The 13,465-nt window shown below is 53.6% G+C and overlaps 2 protein-coding genes and 1 long non-coding RNA gene across 8 annotated transcripts in view; 1 reads left to right on the top strand and 2 right to left on the bottom strand.

Moving 5' to 3' along the window:
• Nucleotides 1-3,142, bottom strand: part of LOC132539424 (uncharacterized) — a 279,884-nt gene extending 276,742 nt beyond the window's left edge. Inside the window, exon 1 of the long non-coding RNA XR_009550708.1 lies at nt 3,030-3,142. This is a non-coding gene — a long non-coding RNA (uncharacterized LOC132539424). The remainder of the gene's footprint in view (nt 1-3,029) is intronic.
• LOC103123169 (coiled-coil domain-containing protein 74B) lies at nt 2,853-9,115 on the top strand. Of its 2 annotated transcripts, XM_007533808.3 has the most exons (8): nt 2,853-3,196; nt 4,913-4,957; nt 5,701-5,760; nt 6,406-6,562; nt 8,100-8,277; nt 8,361-8,434; nt 8,509-8,580; nt 8,714-9,115. In XM_007533808.3, exons 1-8 carry the CDS (start codon nt 2,857-2,859, stop codon nt 8,850-8,852), a joined length of 1,065 nt encoding a protein of 354 aa, XP_007533870.3. In that variant the 5' UTR covers nt 2,853-2,856; the 3' UTR covers nt 8,853-9,115. The 2 variants fall into 2 exon arrangements, with proteins under 2 accessions (XP_007533870.3, XP_016048304.2); XM_016192818.2 differs by lacking the exon at nt 4,913-4,957.
• A 591-nt stretch (nt 9,116-9,706) lies between these two features.
• MED15 (mediator complex subunit 15) overlaps nt 9,707-13,465 on the bottom strand; it is a 70,187-nt gene continuing 66,428 nt past the window's right edge. For all 5 annotated transcript variants that reach the window (XM_016192821.2, XM_007533784.3, XM_060194125.1 and 2 more), the window contains 5 exons: nt 12,634-12,700; nt 11,988-12,148; nt 11,730-11,896; nt 11,268-11,366; nt 9,707-10,733 (listed from right to left, as the gene is read on the bottom strand). In XM_016192821.2, the coding sequence (XP_016048307.1) occupies nt 10,597-10,733; nt 11,268-11,366; nt 11,730-11,896; nt 11,988-12,148; nt 12,634-12,700 (631 nt within the window). In that variant the 3' untranslated portion in view covers nt 9,707-10,596. The remainder of the gene's footprint in view (nt 10,734-11,267; nt 11,367-11,729; nt 11,897-11,987; nt 12,149-12,633; nt 12,701-13,465) is intronic.

The following is a 13,465-nucleotide window of genomic DNA, read 5'->3' as shown; positions in this document are numbered from 1 at the left end:
ATTGAACTTGGGACCTCATGCTTAAGAGTCTGATGCTTTATTCACTGTGTCACCTCCAAGACTACTAAAAATGATTTTTTTTTTCAGAGAGAGAGATGCAGAGAGAAAGACAAACACCAGAGCACTGTGCAGCTCTGATTTGTGGTGTGGGGGACTGAACCCGGGACTCTGGAGCCTCAGGCATGACAGTCTCTGCATAACCATTAATGCTATCTACCCCCGCCCTAAAAATGAAAAATTTTAATTGCCTCCAGGGTTATTGCTGGGGCTTGGTGCAGTACTACAAATCCACCGCTGCTCCTCATGGCCATTTTTTCTTTTTTCCTTGTTTTATTTGACAAGACAGACATTGACAGGAGGGGGAGATTGAGAGGGAGATGACACCCGCAGACCTGCTTCACCATTCATGAAACTTCCCTCCTTCAGGTGGGGAGCAGGGGCTCAAACCCAGGTCCTTGCTTAATTAACTGAGTGTACCACCACCTGCCCCCAAATCTTTTAAATATGATGTGTGTATTGTTTGAGATGCCAACACTGTCCACTCCTCTACCTCCCAGACCATAAAATACAGTGTTTTTTTGTAATATTTGTTAAAAATCCAAGAGGTGGCGCAGTGGATAAAGCATCCGACTCTCGGGCATGAGGTCCCAAGTTCAATCCCCGGCAGCACATGTACCAGAGTGATGTCTAGTTCTTTCTCTCCTCCTATCTTTCTCATAAGTAAATAAATAAATTCTTTAAAAAAAAAAAAAATCCGAGAGGAGAGAGAACCAAACCAGCACTCTGGCACATGTGATGCCAGTGATTAAACTCAAGACTTCATGAAAGTCTGGTGCCACCCAGGCCACAGCCCTCTTTCTCTTAATATGTATTAGAGACCAGAGCACTGCTCAGCTCTGGCTTACGGTGGTGCTGGTGATTTAATCTGGGACCTTGGAGCCTCAGGCCTAAAAGTTTTTGCATAACCATTATGCTATCTCCGTAGCCTTCCCTTTTTTTAACTTTCTTCTTTTTTTTTTAATAGTTTCCTTTTTATTATCATTAATTGGATAGAGACGGGGGCTGGGTGTTGGTGCACTCAGTTAAGCACACATCACCATGCACAAGGGATACCTACCCCCCCACACCTGCAGGGAGGATGCTTCTGCAGGTGTCTACCTTTATTTCTCCCTATCTCCCCTCTCAGTTTCTCTGTCCTGTCAAGTAAAAATAAAGTAGAAAAGATGGCTTCTGGGAGCGGTGGATTCATAGTGCTGATACTAAGCCCCAGTGATAACCCTGGTCACAATAATAAATTAAGGCAGAAATTGAAAGGGAAGGGAGAGATAGACACCTGCAGCCCAGCTTCACCACTTACAAAGCTTTCCTCTGCAGGATGGGACCAGGGACTCAAGCCTGGGTCTTTGTGTGTCTCTACCTGAATTGCCCCACTCACAGACCTTTTTTTTTTTTTTTTTGCCTCCAGGGTTATTACTGGGGCTCAAATCCACTGCTCCTAGAGGCTATTCCCCCCCCCCTTTTCTTGCCCTTGTTTATTGTTGTGGTTACTGTTGTTGTTATTGATGTCGTCATTGTTGGATAGGACAGAAATGGTGAGAGGAGGGGAAGACAGTGAGGGGGGAAAGAAAGACACCTGCAGGGAGTCCTGCGGTAATGGGTTAAGTGCAAGGGCTGGCGTAAGGATCCCGGTTGGAGCCACTGAGTCCTCACCTGCAGGGCAGTTGCTTCATAGGCAGTGAAGCAGGTCTGCTTTTCTTTCTCTCCCCCTCTGTCTTCCCCTCCTCTCTTCATTTCTCTCTGTCCTATCCAACAACAACGACATCAATAATAACTACAACAATAAAACAGGGACAACAAAAGGGGATAAATAAATATTAAAAAAGACCTGCAGACCTGCTTCACCGCATGTGAAGAGACCCCCCTGTAGGTGGGGAGCCAGGGGCTTGAACCGGGATCCTTAGGCCAGTCCCTACACTTCACACCATGTGCGCTTAACCCACTGGCTATCGCCCAACCCCGTTTTTTTTTTTTTTTAATTTTCCCTTTTGTTGCCCTTGTCTTTTTATTGTTGTTGTAGTTATTGTTGTTGTTACTGATGTCGTTGTTTGATAGGACAGAGAAGTGGAGAGGGAAGGGGAAGTCAGAGAGGGGGAGAGAAAGATAGACATCTGCAGACCTGCTTTCACGGGCTTCACTGCAGGTGGGGAGCCAGGGGCTCAAACCGGGATCCTTACACTGGTCCTTGTCCTTTGCGCCACATGTGCTTAACCCGCTGCGCTACCGCCTGACTCCCAGTTTTTTGTTTTTTACCAGAGCACTGCTCAGCATAAGGTGGTGCAGGGGATTGAACCCGGGACTTAGGAGCCTCAGACACTAGTTTCTTTGAATAATCATTATGCTATCTACTCCTGTTGAGAAAATGTCGATTCACTGGGTTGTTAACATTTCCACAAGATGGAAAAAAATTTTAATGTCTTTTAAAAATATTCTTATATATTTATTACTGTATAGACTTGAGAGGGGGAAAAGACAGATAACTGCAGCCCTGCTTCACCACTCGTGAAGCTTCCCCGTGTAGGTGGGGGTCAGGGGCTTGAACCGGGGTCCTTGCTCACAGTGCTGTGTACCAGCCAGCTCACTCGCTCTCTCCAGCCTCCCTCCCTCCCTGACATACAAAAAGGAAAAACCTTAACTACCCACCCCCAGGGCAGTCTTTGGTGCTGCGGGTCTCTTTCCCCGCCCCCCAAGAAGAACTCTGACCTTTAATCCCATGGTCCCCTCGCCATAAATCTCAGCCAGCACCCCAGCACACACCCCTCCTTGCACTCTGCGCCCCGCCCCTCGGTCGCGGTCTCCATGGCAACGCGGCGCCAGGCCGGGGCTGCGGGGCCACTGAGTGGGTGCAGCGGTCGCGGTCTAGGCGGCAGTAGTGGTGACATGAATGGGGTGGGGGCGGTGGGCGGGCAGCGGCCCTCCAGCTCCGGGCTCCCGGGTTCCCGGGGTCTGTTGCGCCCGCGCCAGCGCCCTACCGTGGTCCTCCCGGGATGCGGGGTGCAGGGCCCGCAGCCGGGACTGGGCGAGGCGCAGAAGCGGATCCTGGACCTGGAGAAGAGTCTTCAGTTCCTGCAGCAGCAGCACTCGGAGACACTGGTCAAGCTCCATGAGGAGATCGAGCACCTCAAGCGGGAAAACAAGGGTGAGCGCCCTTTGCCTTGGGCTAAGCGACACCCAGACCTACCCCCATGCGCTGCCCCAGGAGCCGAGCCTGTGCTTCCTGCAGGATTTGGGGCATGGCCGAACTGCAGACTGCACGCCTCGGCCCTCTGTCCCTTTGCGTCCCCAGTCCTACCCAGATCAAACCAGTTCGTCCTTGTCCGACCCACCGTGGGGGGTCGGGCAGCGTTATTTCCCAGGTAACCAGGCCAGCCACCTCCTGATTTTCAAAGAGCGTTTTGTAAAAGTAAACCGTGTGCGATACACCAACGCCCAGGTCAAGGGCAGACACACAGGTCCCAAAACTTGGCCCCAACTAGCCCCTCCTTGGACACCTTTGGACTGTGTGCTGTTTCTTGAGGTTTGTGCCTTCTTAGCTTTTTCTATATTTTTAAGGAAATTATTTGTTAATTAATGAGAAAGATAGGAGAGAGAAAGCACCAATCACTCTGGTGCTGTACATGTGCTGCCGGGAACTGAACTCAGGACCTCATGCTTGAGAGTCCAGTGCTTTATCCATTGCGCCACCTCCCGGATAAGTATTTTTTAATTTTTTGAAATTACTGTATTGGATAGAGACAGCCAGGAATTTAGAGAAGGGGAGGTAGAGAGGAGAGACACCTGCACCCCTGCTTCACCACTTGTGAAACTTTCCTCCTGCAGGTGGGACCTTTGTCTTTTTCTTTCCATTTTTTTTTTTTTTTTGGAGGGGGGCAGCAGGGTAGTAGGAAAGAGACTCTGGTGGGTAGAGACTCATTGTGGCTTCACCGCCCTAAACTGCCTTTTTCAGATAGAGACAGAGATAGACAAAGACACCACAGCCAAAGATTCCTTCAGTGCAGCGGATGCCAGGCTCAAACCTGAGTTGTGCCCAAGACAAAGCAGCACATTATCCAAGTGAGCCTTGCCCCCCAACCTGTATACTCCTCATGGCTCCTCGCATCCAGAAGTAAGCCCTGAAGCAGATCTCGAGGCTGTCCGGGAAGAGTCTAACTTTTAGCTCCCTTGAGCCTTGAGCACACACATCTTGAGCTGCCTGGTTCATTCCGTTTTCTCCTACTACTTTTATCTAGCAGTGCCAAGTATCTGTTTGACTAGTGGGTCTCCGTTAAGTCAGGACTTTGCCCTTCCTGTGTCTGCCCTACAAATCCAAAAAGTGGCCACTTTTTCCATTTTATTGGATAGGACAGAGAAATTGAGAGAGGAGGGGGTGACAGAAAGATACCTGCAGACCCGCTTGCTTCACCACTTGTGAAGTGTCCCTCCTGCAGGTGGGGAGCAGGGGCTTGAACCCAGATCCTTACACTTAGTGCACTTAATTGGGCACACCACCACCCGGCCCCCCTCCCTGAGCCTTACTGCTCCTTCCTGATGCCTCACCTGGATGAGGTCGGCCTGCATCCAGATGTCACTCAGTCATCGTGACTCAGCCTGGTCCCTGGAATGGGAGGGGGGGATGGTAGAGTGGGTGTCCTGAAGCTGTCATGCGTGACTCAGGTTGGGGCTCTAGGTCAAGGAACAAGCCAGCGGCACTCCTGGCCCCAGAGTGCCCAAGGCAAAGGCTTGGCTACAGGACAGGGTTCCAGCAGCCAGTTAGCAGCTAGAGTGAGGATTCTCAGGGTCTTGGCAGGGCGTGGGCACTTCTCTCAAAGTGCCTGCGGCTTCGAAAGTGACACGGAGAGCCTGTGCTTGCTTTCAGATCTCCAATACAAACTAATAATGAATCAGAAGCCACCGAAGAAAGGTAAGACAGAGGCCTTTGGGTGCCTACAGCCCCTCTAGACTGCTTGTGCCCACCCTGTTTCTTTGGCCCACATGAGCCACCCCAGTGGGGAGATTAGATGGTCAGACACCATTGTTCCCAGTCTTGGGGGGGCCTCAAGCCTGAGGTCTGTGCACTAGGTGCAGAGGGCACTTAAGCCGCTGCCCTGTGCCTGAGGTCCCTCACACTCTTTCCAGGATGCTCTAAGCCACCTCTGCAGCCACTGTGGAGACGGGCAGGGATCAGAGAGAGACCTTCCTTATCTCGAGGTGCCTCCCCAGCCCTAGCCTAGAGATGGTCAGGCTGGCTTGGGCTGGCTGCCCCTTTGTCTTTGAGGTCAGGCCTGATGGCAGAAGATGGTCCTAGTGGTGAGTGGTGCCAGTATGGAAGGCCCAGGGATCTCCCCTCCTGGGAGACACAGAGAATGGGATGGCACGGATCCTCATCTGGTGGGATGGAGTAGGTCCGACAGGCTTTTCTGGGCAAATAGCAGGGCTGCCATTCCTTAGGTCCCAGAGATGTCATCCTCCTTTCAGGTTTTAATGTCCGTATCTGTAGGACCCTTGGAAAAAAACCATGTCTTCTGTGGTTCACCAGTAGTGGGGGTGGGGGGCTCCCTGTGAAACTGGGTCTGGGCCTACAGTCCACAGCAGGCTGGGGGTGGAGGAGGTAGGTCAGAAGCCTCACTGCTGCAATCTTGGGCTGAGTGGTGTGTCCCCCCACAGGCAGCATATCCAGTTCCAGCTTTCATTCCAACAAGTCCTTTTCAAATTCAACGATGTCAGGTGAGTGTGCCAGTACTGTGTGATGGTGAGTGCCCTGTTGGGGCTAAGGCCTGGGTGGGTGGGTGGCTGATGGGGGCACTAGCCTGAGAGCAGGAAATCTGCACTGGATGTGCCTCTTTTGGCCAGACCTTGGGGCAACACCTTGGCCAATCCATGGGGCAAATGAAGAAAGCTCAGGTGGGATGGGAAAAGGCCAGCTGGTCAGGGCTCAAGTGACCTTGAGATGTGGCTACAAGAGTCAGATCAGCCTGGCTGCCAGCAGCATGACTGAAAATGGAGTGTAAGGTCCCCCAAGCCCCATCCCCAGGGCTGGGCTGGGTGGCACGCAGCCTCATTGAGTGCCAGCTGAGCCTCCCTGTACTTCTCCAGAAGGAATGTGGTGTAGGGCACTCCACCCCAAGCAGGCAGAATGCAGGCGGGCTGGCCCTGACGGGGAGCCTTTGCAGAATGAGGGGAGCTGACACCCCACAGCTTTATGAAGCCTCAGCCCTCTGTGACTCCCAGCAGCCCACCAGGGGGAGGCTAGGCAACATCTCTCCCTAACAGAGGAGGAAACTGAGGCAGGGGGTCATGGGTGCTTGCAGTTGACCTTGGAGCACAGTGCAGCAAGGCAAGTAACTGGTCCTGGCTCACTCTGACATACAGCCAACTCTCAAGGCAAGGTCAGGCTCCAGCCCACCTCTTGCAAGAAGCAAGACTCAAAAGCTGACGTTCTCCAGAAGGCGGACCTAGATGAGGAGCCTGTGGTTACTACACTGCTTCAAAAGCTAGATAAAGCCTCCGGGGCCCAGGGCCAGGTCAGGTAAGTCTTGCTCTGCTCCACAGCCCCAGGACTGCTGGGTGGTTCACTCTAGAACAGACAGACTGCTTTGCCATTATAATTGGTAGGTTTCCAGCATAAACGAAGTTTCTGAAAATGGATGGTTACTGGGCTTGCACATTTGGTGGGCAAAATCTTTATCCTATCCCGGGGTTGGGTGAGTAGGGGGTTTCTGCAGGGCCCATAAGCTGACCTGAGTCAATAAGGGGAGCTAGTTACGGGTAAGCCCATGTTTTCTTAAAGAAACAAAAGCTTTTGAGGGGCTCATGGGGCTAGGTGGTGGAGCACCCAGTTAAGTGCACATATCACTGTACACAAGGACAGTTCAAGCCCCCACTCCCCACCTATGGGGGGAGGGAACGCTTCATGAGTGGTGAAGCAGGCCTTTTGGTATCTGTGTCTTGAACAGTCAGGTTTCCAGGCTCCACCTTGAACAACACTCAGTCACTAGAAGTCAGGGAGCCAACAGGACTTCTCTGGAAAGCAGTATTTGTAAAGGGTCAGAAAAGGGACCTTACTGTCTTTTGCACAGGCTCCTGCTTGCCTGTGGCCCTTATGTTCCCTCTTGACCTTTGGGTAGGTGTGGGATCACAGCCAAGGACAGCCCAGCAGCTACAACAGCACTGACCCTCAGTGGACTGTGAGGAGTGCAGGTCACGGTTGGCCCTGGAGACCCCTACTTGATTCCTGGTCAGCAGCACAGCCAGGCCCTTGAGGAGGCTGTAGACACCGCCCCCAGCCCCCAGCATTGTCCTGGGGGTGGGCGCGGCCCCTCTATGCTGCTGCAATGAGGGCTATCGCTGGGGCTCAGTGCCAGCACTATGAATCCACCACTCCTGGTGGTCATTCTTTTCTTTTTCCCCCCTAATTTTTACTAGATAGATCAAAGAGAAACTGAGAGAGGACAGGGAGATAGAGGAAGAGGGGGCAGGTAGTGGCACACCTGGTTGAACACATAAAGTGCAAGGATCCAGGTTTGAACACCCAGTCCCCACCTGTAGGGGGAATCTTTGCGAGTGCTGAATCAGTGTTGCAGGTGTCTGTCTCTCTCTCCTTTTTTTTTTTTAAAAGATTTTATTTATTTATTAATGAGAAAGATAGGAGAAAGAACCAGACATCACACTGGCACATGTGCTGCCAGGGATCAAACTCAGGACCTCATGCTTGAGAGTCCAAAGCCTTTCACTGCGCCACCTCCCAGACCACCTCTCTCCTTTTGTATCTTCCCCTTACCTTCTAGATTTTTGGCTGTCTATATCCAATAAATAAATATATATATACATATGCATATATATATATATAGAGAGAGAGAGAGAGAAAGAGAGAGAGAGTGAGAGAGAGAGGTGGGGGCATAGACATCTGCAGACCTGCTTCACCACTTGTGAAGCAGATCCCTTGCAGGTGGGGAGTAGGGACTCGAACCCAGACTCTTATACTTGGTAATACGGTAGGTAATAGGTAGGTAATACATGGGCTTAATTGGGTATGCCACTGCCTGGCCCCCTGCAATGACTTTCAGAGAGGAAGAAGTCGAGATGTTTAACCCAGCAGCCATCTCCATGGCGGGCAGTCAGCACAAGGGCAAGCAGGGGGCCCCCTTGAGCCTGCCCCCTCACCTTCGCAAGCCCACCACACTCCAGCAGTGCGAGGTCATCATACGCCAGCTGTGGAATACCAACCTCCTGCAGGCCCAAGAGGTGAGGCTGGGGCAGCAGGGGGTGTGGGGGGCAATCTCTGCTGGACGCCCACCCCCCACTGTGTGCTTCTCTCTTCCTTTCAGCTGCAGCATCTCAAGTCCCGCCTGGAAGGGAACCACAAGTTCAATTCTGAGGAAGCCAGGCAGAGTTCTCCCAGGCATGTGCTCTCGCAGCCCCCCCGCCCAAGGGGCCTGGTTACCTGGGGCTCACTGCTGACTTTTCTTCACCTAGGGACCAGGAGGCCCTTCACCCAGGGACCATGCAGTTCCCCAAAGTCTCTACCAAGGGTGTCTCTAAGAAATGGTGAGCCCCACTGGCACAGGGTGGGCAACGCTGCCTCCGAGCCTGCTGTTAGCCGGGCAGGGGCTTGGCACTGTGTCCAGGCAGCCCTGCTCCCACAGGGAGCCTACAGTGACCCTCCTTCTGCTCCTCCTAGCCTGATTTTAAGCCCCACGCCCATGGCTGAGCGCTCCATCCTGCCTGCACTGAAGCAGACCCTGAAGAGTAACTTTGCGGAGAGGCAGAAAAGGCTCCAGGTGGTGCAGAGCCGGCGGCTGCGCCGCTCCATGCTCTGAGTGCCACCATCCCCCGAGCAGGGCTGCAGCCAGGCCCCAGCCTGCAGCTGGAGACGCTGATCCTCTCTAGAGAGCTTTGCAAAGGAATTCTAATGTTTATGTCGAGCCCAAGCCCAGGCAAACAGCAGCCTTTGGAACTGAGAAGATGCTTGTCTTCTTGCTCGGTATTTTGCTAGTCTTCATTTACACAGAAAAAAGAAAAACATTATGAACTTAGTATTAGCCTGCATGCAAGCGGCAGGAAATAAAGCCCATTTCTCCCACTGGTGAGTCTTGCCTCTCACTGGCTGTCAGGCAGCACTGCTGAGACGTGTCTCCCTAACTCTGCTCTTTGCATCCCAAGGGCCCACACACAGCCAACCCAGCTTCCCAGGGTGTGGCAGCTGCCCTGGAGGAGGAACTTAGACACATCTTCTTGGGGGGCCCCGGGGCCTTTCTGGCCCTTTGTGAGGTTGAAGTCTGCCCTTAAGGCACCAGTCTTGCCTTATCAGCAAACATGGTGCACAAAGGCCATGGAAGAACAGTGGTCTCCAGGGGCCCCACACTCTGGTCGGTGCACTCTACTCCATCTTTCCTTAACTGCAGCTTTGGACAGATCGCAGGTGTGACCAGCTTAGCATCAGTCCCTGCCTGGCAGGACAGCCCTCCCAGTCTCAGTGCTCATCTCTGCCTCCCCCAAGTGCGATGCGGGAACCTTGCCAGGCACCAGGACAGGAATCTGACAGTGCTGATCAGGGTGAACTCAGGTCCAGGTACCCACAGCCATCTCCAAGGTAAGAGACCCAGCCCAGCTGACACTGCCCCTCACTGGATGTGGGCTCTTGGCGGGACCATACCGTGATGAATTCACAAGCTCAGTAATAATAAATTTATTGTAAGAACCACAGATTAACACGGTAGTGCACATATAAAAAGGGGAACCTTTTGTCACCAGAGGGCCAGCCGGCTGGTGCCCCATCAGGAAGCCCTCGCTGGAGTGCCTCTGAGGACGCCAGGCTCCAAGGATGGCATCCTGACCCAGGAGTGGGCCCAAGCATTCAACTAGTGGGTACAGTGCCAGGTACAGGATCCCACCCCCAGGTACCCCTGCCTCCCCCCAACCCCCAGGAGCCCTCACAGTGCCTGAGAGGGCCCCCAAGGCTTCAAGGGAGAATGTCATGAGGTATGAGGCCCAGCCAGTGGCAGGAGACTTGCAGCCTTTTATAGACGGTCTTCCCTATGCAATGCAGTTGATGCCACTGGATCTAGGAGTTTCCCTGTGGCATGCCCCACATGCTAATGGTGGCATTGTCTGAACCCAAAACCAATTAGAGAATTGTGTGTTTAAGGATTTCCTATGTTTTCCATGTTCCCCTATAGAAACAGTAGAAGTATTTTTCTGGTTCACACACAAGATGCTCTAACAAGACCCTGAGTTCTCTCCCAGGCTACTGAACATGGACATGGGTCCTGGAGGCCTTGGGGAGAGCTGCTAAGGGGTATGCAGGGTGGGAGAAGACCCTCCCCACTGCCAGTGCAGCCAGCTCCACGCTCACCTGTCCCAGTCTTGTACAAGTGTAGGAAAATGTTTGACAGGTCCCCAAGGCAGAAGATAAAAGCAAGAAAGCTAACCTAAGCCCAGGCTTTCTAAGAAAGCCGACACCTAGAAAAGTCCGATGTGAGGCATGTGCCTGTGGCCCCCACACAGCTGCCAGCTGCCCCCACAGTTCCCAGCAGGCAGCTCCACAGGCAGCAGAAGTGGTGGCTAGGCAGCCGAGAGGCAGGCCTGATGGATGCTCTGTGCCCATGTGTTGAGCAGGGCTGTGACTGAATGCTTGTCTGGGAGCTGCAGCAGCTTTGAGGTCATGCACCGGTGCACGGACTTCAGGAAGGGGTTGGCATCTGCAACAGAGCAGGGGTGTGAACACCATGGCCTCAACCAGGGGCCCCATAGCAACAAAACCCAGCCCACACAGGCGACTGTCTGGGGAAGGACTGGCTTCTAGGCACTCCACCTCTGCAACCTGGGATGTCATCTCCCCCACACTGGCTCTTGCCCAGGGACACACATCAGGATGCATCCCAATGTGAACTGAGCTGTAAGCTAGGGCCTTCCTTCAATGATAGCCTCTGTGCACCAGATTTGTCCCTGTCAATTGGCTTTTCTTTTCTTTGTGTTGGCTTGTCATCACATCACCCACTTTGGCCCCCAAGAGCCCCAGCTCCCGTCTGTGGCTCCAGGCCAGCTTATGGGGCTGACACAAAGAGGGTGGAGGTGAGGACTGCTGGGAAGCCCACTACTATCTCTGAAAGGAGAAGCAGAGGAAGGGAGGGCCGGGCTGGATGTAGGGAGAGGACAGAGGGGTCTCAGTAGCTCAGTGTGGCCCACACTAGCGTCTGACAGCTGTCCAGGCCCTATTCTCCCGGATCACCCACCGTACTGCCATTGCCGGTCGATCCACAGCGGGCTCTGGGCAGGGTAGTCGGCGGGTACACTGAGTTCCAGTGGGGGCACACTTGGGAGGTCCTTGTCATCTGCAACACAGGAGGCTACACCTGTGACCTGGCCAGAGGCCTGTCCCATCTACCTCAGCTTGGAATGGCTGTGGTCAGGCTGCAGACCTGGAGATGGGAAGGGGCTGCCTAGAACTAGGGAAGAAATTCATGGCCTGGCCTGGGGTGTGAAGAAGATCAAGGAGAGAAAACAGCAAGGTGGGCCTGAGAGGGCTGTGGGCGCTGTGCGCCTGGGGCGTGATGTTGACCGAGCACAAGTCACCCCACACAGAGGGTGTTGCCTGGCCTGGGTGCAGCTGGGAAACCTGGAAGCCAAGTGGGCTGGGAAACAGGCTATAGTTTGGGGCTCTCTCCCTCACCAGCCCAGCCCTCCCAGGCACTTACCCAACTTGCATATCAGATGGACGGTGCCATTGTTACTGCAGTGAGAAGGGTCCAAGTTCACCAGGAACTTGGGGTCTAACCTGGCCACCTCACCCTGCAGCACATTGGGGATGTTTTGTCGCTCGTCCTCTTCGAATTTACGCTTCCTGGAGCAAACCAGTGGGGCCCTGCAGGAGGCAGCCACAGTGACCCAGCCAGGCCAGACTACGGCCTGTGGCCACCTACCCACCGAGAGGCTGAGCCCTGGGTTGTACGCACGTGATGGGTGGGCCATGGATGGCCGTCATGGCCGGCACAAATGTGCGGTACAGGGAGTGGTTGAAGACAGGTGAGCGGATGTTGGCCAGTACAGCATCCAGGAGTGGCTGGCACAGGTACTGTTGCTTGGTTGGTGGCACTGGGGGTGGTGGAGGTGTTGGCTAGGGATAGGACAGGTTGGGTCAGCAGCAGCACCCACTCCTCAAAATGTGTTTCGGACCTGAAAGCCCTCATGCCCATAGTCAGATTTCTTGCTGCTCTCTCCCAACCCTTGGCCCGCAGATAAAGACAGCCAACCCTAGGCATACACAGCCATCCCTAGAGCCCTAGCCGCTCTGGCCTCTCCTGCAGTCCCTCTCTGGCCTACCAGGCCATAGCCTTACGGGCTGGTGGATGTAGGATGGTGGGATAAATTCATAAGAGCACATAACCTGGGGGTGGAGGAAGCCCGATAGAGGCCCAGCTGGAGGGTGAATGCCTCCTGCCTGCTCCCATGCACACCTCACCCCACTCTCCACCCTGCAGACCCAATCTGGAAGAAAGTTCCCCAGCAGAGTCCCCAGGGTGAGCAGAGCAGTTATACCACAGGGCCCTGGCTATGAAGGCCCCTCCCAGCCCTGACACTCCACCATGCCAGGCCACTCACCACCGCCATGTCATTCTTGAGTTTCTCCAGTGCAATCTCACACTTCTGCAGCGTTTTCAGGGGACACCTGAGGTGAAAGGGATGTGGTTGATGCTTTAGTACTCAAAGATTCTTGGGTGCTTACTCCAGCCAATGCCCACCAGGCCTCCCCACTGTGGACAGAGTCAGCCTGGAGTCTTAGCCATTGGAACCCTCCACAGGAGCCCAAGTCAGCCGACCAGTTCTTCCCAGACCCAGAGCCCAAGGAAAATGTGGTCTAAGACCAAGAGCTGCCATGCTCAGCAGACAAGATGTGTGTGGAGGCTTAGGAGGAGGAGAAGCCAGGTTCCTCCCTGCCTCCCTATAGCCCTGATTAAGGGTACCAACTCAAGAGGCTCTGGAAAGTTACCCAGGTTGGACAGCAGTGTCCAGCATTCTGCCCAGGTAAGCAGAACAGGTAAGACATTCTAAAAGAGAACATAACCTCCATCAAGGCAGAGGGTGGAAAGTGACAAGGCCAGTCCCGGGCAGTTCTGTGGTGCTATCCCAAACCTGACACTTTTGTTTTCCCAAAACAAATTTTCCCAAGCCAGGAGCAGGGCAACCCACCTGGGTGGGTAAAGTCACTGCCAGGCTGACCCTGATGGCAGCCCAATGAAGCATAAGGGTCACAGCAGGTGCCCAGAGCACAGTGTTCCAGAGCAGAGGCTGGCTGCTTAGAACGCCCACAGGAATACCTATGTGGAGGCAGGATCCTTTCTCTTTATTATTTATTTATTTATTTACTTATTTATTTATTTTTTAGCTCTGGCTTATGGTGGTACAGGGGATTGAACCTGGGACTTTGGAGCCG

Source organism: Erinaceus europaeus, chromosome 1, assembly GCF_950295315.1.
Source record: "Erinaceus europaeus chromosome 1, mEriEur2.1, whole genome shotgun sequence".
In the NCBI taxonomy this organism is placed as follows: domain Eukaryota; kingdom Metazoa; phylum Chordata; class Mammalia; order Eulipotyphla; family Erinaceidae; genus Erinaceus; species Erinaceus europaeus.
Note: the sequence above shows the minus strand (reverse complement) of the source record. Positions and strands in the feature narration are given on the sequence as shown.